The sequence below is a fragment of the Toxotes jaculatrix genome, chromosome 10 (genome assembly GCF_017976425.1).
Source record: "Toxotes jaculatrix isolate fToxJac2 chromosome 10, fToxJac2.pri, whole genome shotgun sequence".
Lineage (NCBI taxonomy): Eukaryota > Metazoa > Chordata > Actinopteri > Toxotidae > Toxotes > Toxotes jaculatrix.
The window spans coordinates 9,774,598-9,791,195 of record NC_054403.1 but is presented as its reverse complement, the minus strand read 5'-3'; the positions used below and the strand labels follow the sequence as shown (position 1 = coordinate 9,791,195).

At 43.0% G+C, this 16,598-nt stretch overlaps 1 protein-coding gene across 7 annotated transcripts in view; it reads left to right on the top strand.

Moving 5' to 3' along the window:
• The first annotated feature begins 6,357 nt into the window (after positions 1-6,357).
• The window catches only part of gria1a (glutamate receptor, ionotropic, AMPA 1a), a 44,265-nt gene continuing 34,024 nt past the window's right edge, over positions 6,358-16,598 (top strand). For all 7 annotated transcript variants that reach the window (XM_041047639.1, XM_041047637.1, XM_041047635.1 and 4 more), the window contains exons 1-3: positions 6,358-6,547; positions 10,773-10,957; positions 14,823-14,876. In XM_041047639.1, coding sequence (XP_040903573.1) covers positions 6,373-6,547; positions 10,773-10,957; positions 14,823-14,876 — 414 coding nt within the window. In that variant the 5' untranslated portion in view covers positions 6,358-6,372. The remainder of the gene's footprint in view (positions 6,548-10,772; positions 10,958-14,822; positions 14,877-16,598) is intronic.

Genomic DNA, 16,598 nt, shown 5'->3' with positions numbered 1-16,598 from the left:
CTGACAGGAGCTGGTCTGGGCTGGGTTTCTGACCCGCTGCCCGGGTAAGCATTTATTCAGCAGGCGGTTGGGCTCCGCAGCAAGCCAGATTGGAAACGTGGCGAGAAGCAGTGAGGAGGAGAGACAATGGCCTAGCATGAGAGGGTTACACAGTGAGACACAGGAAGAGAGAGAGATGTTCGGAGCCGAGGGGAGTGCTCTCACACCCTCGATTACCCATTTAATGAGGCGATGCGGTGCCATTGTTTTATTACTTAGAGGAAATGGGAGAAATCTAGATTTCACCGTGTGGTCCCTGTGTTTCCCACTGCTAGGCTGGCATCTGTTCCCTTTGTTCGCAGCAGTCTTCCTATCATCTCCTCTCACAGACACTAATACTTTTGTTTCTTCCCCTCTCCAGCAACCAGCCTTCGCCTTCTGCCTGCCCTCTCCTGCATTTTCAAGACAGGCATGCTTTTTGGCTCATCCTTATTAACCTTCCATTACCCCCGTTTGAGCTAATGTAATCTCTCATGAGTATCCAACAGTCTCGGACATTAATCTAAGAACTCTTCGGCTGGTCATCTGCTCTGATCACTGGTGTTCCCACAGGTGGAAGCTTAAGAGTTTAGCTTCCTCCTGTCTGCCTCCTTTCTCTGTATTTTTCTTTGCCTCGCCTATTATTTTATTTCTTTTGTCTTTTCCTCCCCTCTCTCTATTATTCTCACATACTGGTTGTGGCAGTGACATAAGCACAGTTTCACTGCTCGTGCATGAGCACTAAATCTCCCTTGAGCTTGAGGAGATAAAGCTGTTTATACCGGGGAACAGCGAGCGCACCTCTCTGGAGCACAACACTCCATGGGGCAGATGGGTACTCTAGAGAGACGGGAAGGCAGTGAGGTAAAAGCCCTGCCTCCTTCTAAAAACCTCTAAATCTTGTTTTTCCTTGCAGAATATGCATGGACACAGTAACCTCTCTGCAGCACACTGACACGTTATCACAGAACGTACTGGTTGAATCATTTTCCTCAGAGAAGATTTCAGCTTGTCTGCACAAGATCCTGGAGAAAACTGCTCTCACAGTTAAAACCTCCTACTCAGTCATGTCGGGAGACATCCATGCAGATCCACGTTGATGCTGCGTTTCGGTCCCCTGGGCCCCTGTCCTCTGCACAGAAGGAGATTGATTGCACTGTGTGAGTCATGCTGTGTTGGAGGGCTCACGGAGTAGGCCTCCCCCACCCATCACCTGAGGGATTCTTCACAAGCACAAGCTGTGTGTGAGACTCGCTCATGTCAAAACCAGCGAGACATTTTTTTTTTTTTTACTGTGAGGGGTGCAGAGGGTGGGGTAGGGTGTTTGATGAGTGTATGAAGAGTGTGCAACCTTAGCAGGTCCTGAATGCTTGTACGTACGCTCGTGTGTGAGTCGGGTATCGACTTCTTTTGCTGGTCCTCTCATTAACATAGCTGATAAGCTCTCTGGAAGATGGATGGGACCAAAGGGACCACAGCATGCTCTCTGTTTTTATTACACACATCATCTGACAGTTATTAGCCATGGGTGGCTGAGTGGAGGATGATTGTGTGCGTCTTCCAGTGTCTGGTGTCAGATGTGTTTATCTCCTCTCAAAGTGCTCCGTGGTTGATTGAGTGACCCTTCACCCTTGTGGAGGTGGTGTACATTACTGCCTGATGTGACAGCAACCTCCCTCCTCCTGTCACCCCTCTAATCTTTTAGAAGGATACCTTAAACTGAAAATGGAAAAGATGTAGCGGCAGCGTGAGTCTTAACCAACAAACTTGCTCTATTTTCTTTGAGGAAATGAGGAGAGAGAGATGGAGAATGACATGCAGCAAAGGTTCCTACCCAGGAACGTTCCAGGGATGTTCTGGTTCGTGATCGGTAACTTAACCCTCAGGTCCACACCCGCAGTAGTTATTATAATCACCCATACAGATTTGTTTGGCAGCGCATGGATGGGGTTTTTTCCTGAAATCGTCTTGTGCTGAATGCCTTTGCATCACAGTGCACTTCAGTAGAATATAATGAATCAGCAAAATAGTGCATCCACTTCGACAACACAGTTTTATAAAGTTGATGACTGCAGTAATTAACAAGTTGCTGCCTTGGGTTTTGGGAGATTGTGACAGACATTTTCAATATGTTCTGACATTTTATTAACTAAATGATTGAATTATTGAATGAAGGATTTTTTTAACCAGTCTGAAAAGAAATCAGCTTTGACTTCCTCAGGCATCAGGCTAAAAGCTGTGGTCTTCTGTTGTAAAGGTGACATTGGATGGAAACCATAAACCCTGATGTAGTTGTAGGATTGAAGCTCAGTGTATGAAGGTGGTGTGTGACTCTGGAAATCTATTTGGTCAGGGTTATGCTGAGGTGGAGGAAAGCTAGGCTGGATTTAGCTGCTCACTCTTGCACAGTCTGTGTTCACCGAAGCCCAAAGGAATAGAACATGATTTCATACCGTCGGAAAAGAGATTTCTTTTCGAGTTTGACAGTAAAAAATACTCATGGCAGAGAATTGTATGTGGTTGATCAGTGGATAAGATGAGCAACTTAATCGGGTGTCCTATTTTGTGAAGTCTTTTGACATGTCGGTCCATGGTAGAGGAGCTCTATTAAAAAAAGACCTTTATGCATGGCTGAACAAGAACCCTCCAATCAGCACGCTCCCTCCAGCTGAACCCAGCTTCCTGCTTCTGTGAAATTCCCTCTGTGCTGCTGACCTTAATGTTGCACAGGATAATAGCATGCAAGTCCCAGGGGAGAAAAATTGTAGAAACCCTCTGTTCCATCTGTGTGTGTGTGTGTGTGTTTGTGGAGATACATTTTGTATATAATGCCCTTATCAGAATTTGTGGTTTGCATGTGGTCACAGTAAACCCTGGAGTCTGGAATACATGTGTTTACTGAGCCAACACACTCAAAAGATTATATTGATTCTTGCAAACCTGGTTGTGTGTCTCCCAAAAAATACATTCCAAGAAATTGTTTTGCAGCTGCACTCGGTACAATTCAATTCAGCTGTGTCGCTTTTTATTTTATTTTTATTTTTTTTGGACATATCAAGCTCTCGACAAAAGAATCGCACATGCACACGCGCACACAAAGGAGCTGCTCTGTAATACCTCAGTCCTATGTACAGGTTAGTGAGCAGCTCCAGTGGAGCAGCTGGGAGGCAGGCACCAAGCACAAGGGCACCTTGATGCCTTTCACTTATACATCCATTTGCCAATATATCCGACAAATATTGACATTTAATCAAATATTGACCAGTCTCACTTTGATAGTAGAATACCTCCCACCCCCCACCTTCACGAGTAAAGAAAAATCAATCAGCCTTTATTTAATGGATTTTATTTATTTAAAATTTTAACATCAAACAACAAATCAAATTTTACAGCTCCATTATTAATGTAACGATCGAGTCAAACTCAGACTGTATTTTTAACAGCGAACTGCTAATGTTTCAGTGGCGTCGTGTGATTTTGTACTGGGCTTTAAACATTCATGGCTGTTAGGAAGGATGCAGCCTTGCCTACCACCCCCCCCCAGCAGCCCTCCCATCATCCACAACTTCAGATGCAGGAGCAACTGTCACAAACACGCCCTCTTTGTGCAGCCGGCACAGACACGTCTTGTCATTTGATATTTGGCTCATGCTAAGCAGAGAAACAGCTGCAGGGCACAGGAAACGGAGAACAGGGAAGACAGTAGCTGCGTGAGTTGTTTCTGACAGCTCCTCCTGTTGTGCTAGTATCAGTCCCTTTAGGATTTGAGGTTTTTCTTCTCTCTTTTCCTGCTGCCCAAAACTCTTTGGCCACGCCAAATGCAAATCAACTCGTTGTTCATTCATAGAAAAAGTTTAGAACGAGTGAAAATTTCTACTTAGGGGACAGTTCCACTGAGCTTTCCTACATCTGTATGCATTTGCTGAAGGATTTTGTTGACTTTTGGAAATTGTTACGGTTTGTTTTGAGTGTAAATAAGAGTGTGGTGCAGTGGAAGTGTGCTGCAAATCCTCCATTATTTCAGACATTATCTAAGGATTCTACAAAGCCAAGTCAGTTTTGCAAATTTGCCAATTCCCTGAGGGGAAACCCAGTTTTGACAAAATGTCCAAACACTCACAGTTCCCACTCCATCTTTCAAAAGTCCTTCAGCAGCTCTGTGCTACTGTAATCCCTGCCAGAAAAACAGACCGTTGCCTGGGCAACCTCAGTCCTGCCACCATGGCAGCTGTAACTGTGGCGAGGAGACACGGTGTGCCAGGGTGGACAGGTGTTGCTGGGGTCTTCGAGATCACTTTAGGTGTCTCAGTCCTGCCTCCAATGTCGTTACACATGTGGAGCGGCGCTAACAAGCCGCTCACACACACACAAACACACTCAATATGAGGCTCCTCTGTTCTCCTATCAGAACTGAGACTGCTGAGTTACACTAATGTTCTGTGTCATGCTCATGTCGAATTAGACGAGCGCATTGGTTCTCTTGCCAGCTCGGAGCAGGAGGTCCGTGCCACATGGCTGCATGTTTTTTGTCAGACAGACATACTGTAGGTATGAGAAATGACTCATGTTCAGCGAAACGTGGTAACCTGCTGTAGGGCAGAGTAATGGGACACTGCACAAAAAGTCAAACAAGCTCTCATTACCTTTTATCCAAGCAGAACATGGGGACCACCGCTGAAATTGGTCCTAGAAAATGGTAAGGGGAAATATAATGTGTGCTGGTGGAGAGCAATAGCTGAGAGAGTGCCCATTTACTAGCAAGAGCGTGTGCAGACCATGAAGGAAAGATAGTTCTGTTACTGAGTCAGTGTGGCGAGGCGCAAAATGTCTATTTCAGGGCTTGTTTTAAGTAGGGTGAGTCACCAGGCTTTTGGAGCACTAGAGGCTGCATATGTGTGTGCATGTGTGTGTGTGTGTGTGTGCGCACATGTATTTTTATGTGATACCGCGCTCTCCCTTTCTCACTCTCCCTCCATCTCCGTCACACACACACGCAAACACACACGTGCCTGCCTGGAGGGCGCAGGTCTGTGGCAGGTTAGGCGTTTTGGGTATGGGCCATCCACTCTCTGTCTCTCCCTCAGCACCTAGCAGCGAGCTTGGCCCTCGCACAAGGGACAGGCGGCGACTTCAATCTGTTTGGTAAATACTGAGATAAAGGAAGGTCCACCCATCCACCACAGCAGAAAATAACCCAGGCCAGACCTGCGAGTACAAAGATAGCACGCTATGCTGAAAGCACGGCGAGGATTTACCTTCCTCCGAGAAGACTGTCAACGTAAATTAGCTATTTCAAGATATTAGAGGGTGTGAAGGAAGTCAGAGTGACAGGCAGACAATGAGTGAAAGAGGAATGGGCAGACTGAGTGAGAAAAGCAAATGAGAAATGGGAACCGCCTCCTGCTGCCAGTAAAATGTCAATGGAACCCTGGGGATGCATTGATTAACCTCTCTACTCCTAATCTGCCTTCACCTCCTCCACCTCTCACTGAAGGCAAACACACGGACCGGTGGCACACAGATGGACCAACAGGCCAGCTTTGCATAAACATGCCACAGGCTAGTCGAATGGACAAAGGCTGAAAATTTTTGAAAAGGTCTATACCTTTCAGAATTCTATTTAGCTGTAATTGAATTCAATTCAGTTTAGTTCAGGGTAATTCAATAAAGGGTTGCCATTATCGATTCATCTGATGGTTGTTTTCTCAATGAATCGATTCACTGTTTGGCCTAGAAAACAAACCAAAAAAAATAGTAAAAATGATCCTTATAATTTTCCAGAGCCAAAGGTGATGTTTTCAAATATTTTTTTAAATGCTTCATTTTCTTCAACCAAAGGTCAAAACCCCAAAGACATGTATTATAATGTAAGATAGAAAGGAAGAGTCTCACTGACTGATTGACTTCATCATATCAGCTCTAATTCAATACATATTGGACTCCTACATGAGGATGTCTATAGGACATTAAAATCCTACATATAATGCAGGTGTCACGTAATAAGAAAAAAGACATTACAGACAATCAGATAAAACTTTTATTGCATATTGTGCAAAGTGTTAATTGACAGTTAAATCAACTGTATAAAGCTTAAAACTTCCAGTGTTGAACATCCTACAATTCATATTACGTTTTAGGGATTCTTACTAATAATGAATTTGCTCACATTAATTGCCCAGAGTTTTTTCTTAGCTTAATACAAATATGCCATAATCCTCTAATTAGGAAAGTCCAGAGACTAACTTTCCTCCTGTCCCCTCTTCCCTCTTTTCTCTTCTCTCACTCACAGTTTGCTCCCAGTTCTCCAAAGGCGTGTATGCCATCATTGGCCTGTACGACAGGAAGACAGTCAACATGCTCATGTCCTTCTGCGGAGCGCTGCACGTCTGCTTCGTCACGCCGTCCTTCCCCATTGAGACAGCAAACCAGTTTGTCATCCAGCTGAGGCCTGAGCTCCAGGACGCTCTGGTGGGAGTGATCGACCACTACGGATGGACCAAGTTTGTCTACATGTACAGCTCTGACTCAGGTGGGAAGCAGAATTTATTTAGCTTTTATTTATTTTCATACATCATGCTGTATCAATGTAGTCATTTTTGTAGTGGACATTTAGATTTTTAGAAGTTTATTAAATGTCAAATCATCCTAATTCATTTTAGCATCGATTATATGTTTTATCACAGAATTTCTTAAATAAATGTGAAACAGGCAGTTCTACTACACACATATGAAGACAGGCAGACCCAGCACCAGTTGTTAAACCACCCGCCATTAGTTGTCTTCAGATTGTCCTTACGATGGCAGTGGGGTCTATTATGGCCTTTGTGCAGAAATGAGCAGCCATCAGAACATTTGTGTTACACCATCGTCTTTGTGCAGACGGCGGATACAGAAAAGAGACATTGACCTGCTCCGGCTAGCAGATAAATCTCACAATGGAACAAAAGAATAAGCTTTTCTTTGTACAGTCTTCCACATTAACCCACGTCACAACAGTCCCCTTTACAGCAGAATGCCAAAAAGTGCTGTAGTGTTCAATTTAAACATCTTAATAATGGACCTGCAGAGGCAGAGAGAAATAAAGCAGCACACCTGTCAGCCTCCTCTTCCTCTCCTCTCCAACCAATCAGCTGCACCCTTCCCATAATGCTATGCCATCTGTCCCAGGTGTTGTGGGTTTTGGAGCATGACCATGATGGGTGTATTTGTGTGTGTGTGTGCTTTTTGCAGATGCAAATCATCTGCAAACATCATGAGGGCTTACTGCAACTTTAATGTGCTCATGTTTTTTGACTTGTGTGTGAGAAATACTCAGGCTTAAGTCAGCTTTAAGAGACAGATGCCATCATGTCACAGTGCACACAGCACCACTACTACCAAGCGCTGACAGCGGAGATTTCACAGTGGTCTGCAGCTCTATTGCTGTATGACGGCCGCAGATTTTTTTGATCATCTGTGACCCCTTCATTATCCACTTACAAACTGTTGAGTAGTGTGTGCGTGTTTGTGTGTGTGTGTGCAGGGTCACCCCTGCGTGATTGAGTGGTGGGATGGAGCCAGTGGAATCCATATCAGTAGCCCTCTGTTGCCTGGATACTACGCTGCAGTCACCCTTTACAGGGTTATTTTAAGCCTTTAAGAAAAATCATATTTAGTTGTGAGGAATTTGTCTGCTGTGTGTGTGTGTGTGTACGCCTGAGTGTGCTTTTTCCAAATATTTTATTAAAGTATCTTCTTGGTGATATTGCCTATGAAGAGGCCAGAGGTTCTTTAATTTCTAGCCTAATAAATTTCTATTATTTATGTATTTATATTCCTAGTTTGCCCAGTGTTTTAGTCCATTACCTGAAATGGACAAGGACGTACACATATACCATATGAATTATCACTTTCCTGCCATCTCCAGAGCTTTAACATCTTCCTCTCTTTTCCATGAACATCTGTCTTGCTGTCTTAAAGCGCAGCTCCCGCTAATAAAAGTGCCTCTCGTTTTTATTTTCAAAAACCAAGAACGGGAAAACAAATTTGATAGCCCATTAAACCTATCATAAACAATATTCAGGAAATGGTTTCCCCAAGTGTTATTTTCTCTTCTCTCGATTGCCTGGTTCCCAGGTTTCAGTGTTGTGCCTCTGGCCAAAAGGGTGCTTATGACAGCCAGATTCTATTATGATATTATTCCCTTTCTGGATGCCTTTGGAAGACCATTTTTACCTTGGCTAGTCCTACAAGCCTCTGTGTCAGGCTGGCTCTGATTTATAGGGGAGCGTCAGGGCATATAGCTACATTTAAAGAGGCGAGAGGAAATTCAATGCAAACACAGTGAGCCAAAAAAAGGAAGGAAGCAGAGGAGGAGTGAAGAGCAGATGGAAGATATGGAGACATAAGAGCTGCAATAGTTCAGCCACGCTGTTAACATTGAGGGAGAGTTGACTGCAGGTTTCTCTGTTACAGCACAGAACATTCTCAACACCGAGAGTTAATGAGATTCAAGCACTAATTTTAGTGCGTCTTGACTGCTGCCCAGCTGTACGCTCAAGTGCTGGAACATAATGTACATAATGCACAACCAGATTCACAAACAAATAAACACATGAAATGATAGAGGAGATGATATATGATTTAAAGAAAAAAGGGATGAACAAAAGAGTAAAAAGATGAAAAGAAGCGAACGGCTTCAGACCAAACATGATGTTGTGTGGTGCTGTCCATGGTGCTGAAAACTTCCACTCACACCAGGACTTATTCACAGCCACGATTAACGGCCTCCCATCATCAGTTTCACAGCTCTGGGAGAGAGATTAGACTCAAAATGGTCACAAATGTGTATCAAATGATCTACAATTTACACATATCTACAATGACTTGTGTGTAATTGTGGGTACTCGCAAGTCCTTATTCCAGTCCCCACACAAAAACCAAGCAATTGGAATACATGTAGAGCAATTTTACACATTTACACAACCTGAATAAATGTTAATATTTTATAAGGAGATTCTCAACAACAGCTTCACAAATCTGATAAGTTTCTCTTTCAAAAAGCTTCCTGTTTACCCAAATGTCAAAAAAATGTTTTGTGACATTGTTTTGTATTTATGCACAGATCATTGAACGTGTGTACACGGATCACCTGACACACATGGATCAGGTAACATTCGCGTGTGGAGTTTTGAGACTCTTTTCACGGTCTCCAGCTCCGCACAGATCCACAGAGGCATGATGCATTTAAGTGCTGGTGGAAAACTGGGACATCTGGGCTTTAAGTGGATTTATGTGTAATTTCAAAGCAATTCATGCGTACACATTTAACAGCTGATGATAAAGTCAGTATGTGAAAAAAAAAAAAAATACACTTATAAATCTTTATTTTTCAGTTGTAGACCATGTAATACACATTCATGACCATTTCAAGTTTAATTTCTCTCCATACACAACTATTACACATCAGTACCAAGGACTACAATTATTCACTCATTAGCAACAGTGAATGGAAAGAGATGCCATGAAAGGTGACACTTCTGTTCAACGTCCCTGCATTTTTCTGGTTGTCTAATTTATTTACATGCACTGTATTGTAGTCATATGTGGAGGTGAAACACCATCCATCTTTGTATTTCTTAATGACCTGGTGTCAAATAGGCAGCATGAATTGCCTGGAGAGCAGCTGCTGTGCATTCTAATAAGGCCGGGCAATCATCTTTCAGAAGCTGCGACTGCATTCCTCATTCTTCTTTTGACAGGCTCTGTGTTGTTGTTGTGGTGGTGGTGGATAAGCCATTTTTACATTTGCTCAATATGCATAAAATGCCTGTATGAACATGAACAAACAAGCACGGAGGATATGCAAAGCACATCACGTATAGCCCCACGGTGGCTTTAACAGTGTTTGTCAGCTTAGTGGAAAAAAAGAAAAACAAATACAGCGACATTATGTATTAGTTTACATTTCTAAATTTTGTAATTGCTATAATTCATTTGGGTAATGGCTGCCAGTCTGCTGCGGGTGAAATTACTTTATTTACTCTCTGAAACAACTGCGGCTGCCAGCTCGAGAGGAATCTGATTGGTGTACTGCCAGCAGCAAAGGAGTACAACAGTGAGTCAGACTGTAAATCAGAGCTCAAGATCAATGTGTTCTCTAATCGCCTTTTATTTCCTGCCTTAGCGTGAGCCCCTAGCTCATTGGCTGCTCTGACTCTTTCTCTGTGATGCTCGAGTGTCTCAGCAGCGTATCGGTGACTGTAATTGGTGCTTGGAGGGCGTAAAGCTGGCTGCGTGTGTGTCGTCTGCGATGATGCACGGACTGATTATTTGTTAGTGTGAAAGTGGTGATTATTTAGCCCGGCGCTGTACGAGCTGGAAAAGCACACCTGTACGTGTCAGTGTGCTTAATGAACTGTCCCACTCGTTACACTTTATCACTGAAGCTACAGGGGAGATTCTGATGGATAAGCTTATCACGAGCAGTTTGGTTTCCTGCACAGCTTCTGTTTTGTTCTCAAGTTGTTTTAATTTATCTCTCGGCTCATAATATGACTACATACAATATAAGTTTAACCCGCACATAATTTATGTCTCATGCCGCCTAATAAAATATAGACACTCATGGATCGCTTTCAGTAACTGAATAGCAGCTAGACATTCATCACTTCATTCATCTTCTTTGCAGAACTTTCCCTTCTCCGGCTGAACCGGAACTTGAGATCCGAGGCGTTTCCCAGAGAGTTTCACCTCTTTCCATTGTTCTCCCCCAGGCCTGTCAGTGCTGCAGAAGGTTCTGGACACAGCGGCAGAGAGGAACTGGCTGGTGACCTCGGTTAATGTGGAGACCATGACGGAGGCCTCTTTCTTGAAAGTGTTCCAGGATTTGGACAAGAGGAAGGAGGGCCAGATTATCATCGACTGTGAGACTGAGAGGCTTACTGGCATCCTCAAGAAGGTAAAGAGCTTTCCTCTGTTTTTACCATGATAGGGGATTATGTAATTATATTGAAATTTTACAGTATAATGCAATTTCAGTTTAAAGAGTGCAACCTCATAACACAATAAAACCATACTGTTGTGTATGTTATGCTTTAGATCATGTATTGTGCTTATTATAAACTCAATAGCCTGCATGTTAATTTAAAAGACTTCTTCAGATAAATACAGTGAACACATTTTAAAAAAAAAACACTCTCTTAAGAACAATGCTGTGCTTGTTTTAATCAGATGAACAAAGGAGAGAGGCAGTAAGAAAAAAAAAAGAAAGAGTGTACGAGTGTAAATGGAAAGTGGGGGTTGGTTGGCGGTCTGCTGTGGTGTTTGGTCTCCTGGAGCATCAAGGACAGGAGCAATAAATAACACAGCACTGGCATTTGGAGTCTGCAGTTCTTCTGTGATAGCATGGTCACTAACTCACCTCTGTACTATTGAAAGGAAAAGCATCCTGGCATCCTCCCCCGAACAAAGATTGTCCAGTCACAGCTTAGCAACTGTAACTAGGCATGGCAGGTCTGTTAGGCCTTGGATTTCACCGCATGTTGAAGAGGTGTTCATAGGGCTGTGGTACGAATTAAACTCAGCATCTAAATAGTTTGGATCTTTTTTTGTAGCCTTTCAAAAACCAAAAACATAAGAGCTAAAGTGGAAGAAATTGGCTAACTAGCTTATTACTAACAGTAGTGACCAAGCAGTGATTGAATAATACAATTGTTTACCATTTATTCGCTACCTGAGTTATCACTATGCCTGCCAGTTAGGAAGAACAAACCTTTCTCCAGTAAAAATGAAAACAGTTGACTAGAAATGAGAAGCCTGCTTTTGTCTACCTCTGTCTGAAATCAACAACTCATTGCTTCAAAAATTACTAAACACTAAAAAGCACAGGTGTCTTTTTATTGTTTCCCACTTAGGTAAACTAGTTCCTGGGTAACTGGTTCCTCTGGTATTTTGCATGCTGGCTCACTGGAAGTTGTTTCACCTGTGCCTTTCTTACAAGTCAAAATATCTCCTGTGAAAAAAGTGATATAAACTACATACAGGTTGTGTTATAACAGAAAAATCTACAGGCAAACAGCAACAGTAACTATGTTATATTTGTATTGTTCTGCTTGTTGATATTACTTGTATGATTTATGATTTTCAGGCAGGTTGTAATTTTTTTTTTCTGTTTCAGTACATTGTTGTTCATAAGAAACAACACACACCTGCACTTTAATGATGTTCATAGCTCACACCCGTCCACACACGCAGAGATAGTCCCCATCTGTTTGTGTAGGCTATGTCTGGTCTGTGTTAACGTTATTGATGGCCCTGTGTCTACAGTTAAGGTTATTGCATGAGTTCTCACCAGTTTACAGGAGCTGAGCCGGAGAAGTTCTCCATTCAGACGGCCACCATCAATCACCCACATCTGCTCCCTGCCTCCACGCTGCCCTGCCAGCGCACCCAAACAATGGCAAACACATTCATATACACATACACACACGCACACACACACACACACACAACACTTCTGCCTCGTTTGCCCTTTAAACTCTCTCCTGTGTTCTTCATCTCATTCATCTCATATAGTACATGGATTCTCTTACGATAATGCCACTGACAGTATCCTGAGGGTGACTTCTCATGTAGGCAGAATGTTGATGTGGACTCCTCGGAGAACATTTATTGTGACAGAGAACGTACCTCTGAGTGTATTTTCCAACAGAGAGACAAAAATGACCCGTTCTCTTGAGGCTGAACTCTGAATGACTCTTCAAATCTGCATGTATAATTAAAAAACCACTCACATCCAAAACATTTCCATTTGACAGTCCACTGTGGCAGTAACGTGTGTGTGTGTGTGTGTGTGTGTGTGTGTGTGTGTGTGTGTGTGTGTGTGTGTGTGTGTGTGTGTGTGTGTGTGTGTGTGTGTGTGTGTGTTTTCCCCCCATGTCGGGTGTATTGGTGTCAGTGCTGGCGTGTGTCTTCCCTCTAGATTTTCCTTGCCTGGGGCTCGGCTGCCGGGCCCGCCTTGTGCTGGGGTCACCATTAATAACAAATGCCACCTTCTGTCATGACCTACAGCATCATTAGACACACACACATAACACACAAACAAATGAGTACACTCAGCGAAGAATACGCAGTGGAAAAAGCTCACAGAGAGGATGAGGAGTGAGGTCATGCGTAGTTCCTGAGTGGAGACAGTGAAATCCTTTATCCTCTGCACTAAGGCTATCAATCGGATGGTGCATGGCTTTAAATTAGTGCTGCCCGCTCGGCCTTATTTTATGTGACTGCCCAGCATGCTGTGATGACACATGCACTCACACACTGTTGTTGTATAGCACAGCAGGCTCTTTATTTAGGCACAGGCGAAGCAGTACACTTTCGCCTAGAGTGCCACCAGCCTTTTTTTTGTTTTTGTTTTCATCTTTTACATGCATTTAAATGTCAGCCAAAGTGGTGTCCGATGTGCCCGTTTCATTTATAAATAAACCAGCCCCGGCACTACACTACACTACACACCTCTCACTGTGATGTCCAAAACTGCCCTGACCCAGAGGTGCTCGGCTGACCTGTTTCCCCCGCAGTTAGAAAATGACAGCAGTGCAGGCAGAAGAGGGATGGAGTGTACAGTAGGCGTGGGAGAGGGGCATGTGCAGAGTTCAGCCCTGACAGACTTCATTTTTTGATGATATTGTTAGACCAATGATGTGGTTCCAGGGAAGCAGAATATTGTAAGTTATTTCAATATTAGATCAAAGATCAGTTCAGAGCTCTCAGGGGAACCATAGTGAAAGAAAAGAGCAGGAAGGGGAAGGAAGAAAATATAGTAGTGTGTACGGTATTATATTTACAAACTGATGACTAATTGCAATTTTTACGACAAGTTCGCTCGGCAGTTTGCTTGCATTAAATATTCATTTATTTGTTCCTTCATTTTATACTACTTTTATTGAGTCAGTTGACTCTATTTATTCTTTTCATTTAATTATTTATTTTGTGGTAAAAAATTATTATTCCTCTCTTTTTTAATGTTCAGCTTGGTTTGTTTTAGGGTTTGACTTGCCTTTATTTGTGGTTATGCACTGTAGTAATATTTAAGTGTTTAGTCGCCGTTTTAATTCATAAATAGTGTTAGTCGGGGGGGCAGATGAGGAGAGGAGAGGAGGAAATGAGAGAGGAGAGATGAGAGGAGGAGAGGAGGAAATGAGAGAGGAGGGGAGAGGAGAGGAGAGGAGGAAATGAGAGAGGAGAGATGAGGAGAGGAGAGGAGGAAATGAGGAAGGACAGGAGAGGATGAAATGAAAATGAGAGAGGAGAGATGAGGAGAGGAGAAGAGGATATGAGAGAGGAGAGGAGAGGAGAGAAGGAAATGAGAAGGGAGAGGACAGAGGAGAACATTTCATTCATAACTGTTCAGTTCCTTTAAACTGCTTTGATCATATGTGGTTGGTTGTTAATATGTTGCTGTTTCACACACAGGTTAAAGCAGACATTTGTGTTAGTCGCCTGTTTATAAAGTAGTTCATTCAGTGTTCGCTACGTTTGCTCTGATTTCCTGAACCCACTTTCTGTCTGTCTTGCACAAGGTCAAGTACTGTACACTGTACCAGGCACACTGCTGAGACGCTGTCAGAAGCCTCCCCTCACTCTTTTAGTCACACACACACACACACACACACACACACACACACACACACACACACACACACACACACACACACACACACACACACACACACACACACACACACACACACAGAGAAATCGACCTTGGTTTTTTGTATTACAGGCATTTTATCCTTTATTTCTCCTCCACCTTTGTCTTCCAGATTGTTGAACAAGGCAAGAATGCAAAGAGCTATCACTACATCCTGGCTAACCTGGTAAGAAATCATCATCATAGCACTGCATTTTTTTTATCTATTTAGATTTCTTTGGACATTTTCCACATGCTTCTCTACATACTTTCATGCCTCTACGGAATTTGCATCGCTATTAAATGTTGCTTTCAAAAAGATTCCAGACCTCCGGTGCTTTATTACCAGTTTAATAGACTGGCATGTGCCTAATAATTTAGCCTTAAACTCTCTGGTTTCGTGTCTTTTATGTTCTGTCATCCCATTTTCCTCTTCGGCTACACCATATAATATTTTCCCTGCACTGTCAAACCTGCAGACATAGCTGCAGGACTGTAGTAGACTTACAATGAGACACTAGCAGGGAATCTGTGACAGCCAGAGACAGAAATCAATGCAGACTCACATTAAAACCAGTTTTATATATGTATGTACAGACATGTCTAACCCACTAACTGGTCTTAATGTTGTGGCTGATCTGTGTATATCCATCCAGCTCTCTCTCTGTCTGCTGCCATTTTCTCAGTGCAAATGGTATGTAGACCCCTACAGCACTGTTCAGTCTCCCTAAATGCTACCAAATGAAGAGAAAATTGACATCAACAGAAGCTGTAGTAATAACAGCATTAATATGCAGCTGCTGGCTTGAACAATTTCTCACTGCAGGGGTTTTAGATTGGCTCAATCTCTCTTGTCTGGCCAGTTTGCCAGATTTAATTTTAAATGATAAGACTTGGACGGTAATAACAGCTGATACGCAAAGTGGCCACTGTCATTTATAATGGGACCATTGAAAGGTTTGTGCAAAAAAAAAAAAAAAAATTTCAATGTCCTTGCACCTTTTTATAATTTTACTAATTTACTTACTTGCATGTGCATCTGTAGCAGTGTGTGTGTGTGCGTCTGAGAAACACAGCATAGCGCAACAGAGAAAAGAAGAAAGAATTAGTGTAAATACTTAAATGTGGCTGTAATATCTGTCTGAATTACCCACCTCCATGTCCAGTGTTAGAAAGGCTAGTTTCTATAGTAACCTCTTCAGCTCACTGCACTGCATTAGCTCATACATGGAGCAGAAAGAAGACAACTCTGTCTGTTCAGCTGAGAAATATGGACACCTGGCAACACACACAGGTACATTAGGGAGATGGTGGCAGTGGGGGGAGACTGAATGCTGCCCCTCTTCTTTGCTTCCCCTCTTTGCTAGCCTTCATTTTGTAGCCGTCCGACCTTTTATCAAAACACGAAGGGCATGAAACGATTTGAACTTTGGGCTAGTTAACAGCCAGCCACTTCTGCCTGACATCATTTGTCTTTACTGAATGGATACGAAGATCAGAGAAAGTAAACAAGTGAGAGTTTGAGACAGACGTATGGCCAGGAGAGCGCCAAACGTCAGATGACATGAAACAAATAACATCAGAGCAGAGAAGAAAGAGAACAGGATAGGAAGGTGTGTGTAGTCAGACGGATGCCTGGTGAGCAGGAGACAATCAAGTGAGGCCCCTTTTCTTCTCATCAGTCAAAACTTAAATCTCAGGCAAATCACAGACAAATCTTCTCTCCCCCTCTCCCGCTCTGTCTCCACTCCCCCCCATCCCCACTTGTCTGCCTCTCCTTCTCCCCACACTGACAGGCAGCCTGCTAAGAGGCTGAAACTACCTCTCCTACTCTGCTGCCTTTCTTCCTCTCTGAAAAACGTCCTTCTCCACATAATAGTCAGGGGAAAAAAATACAAGTAGGAGATAC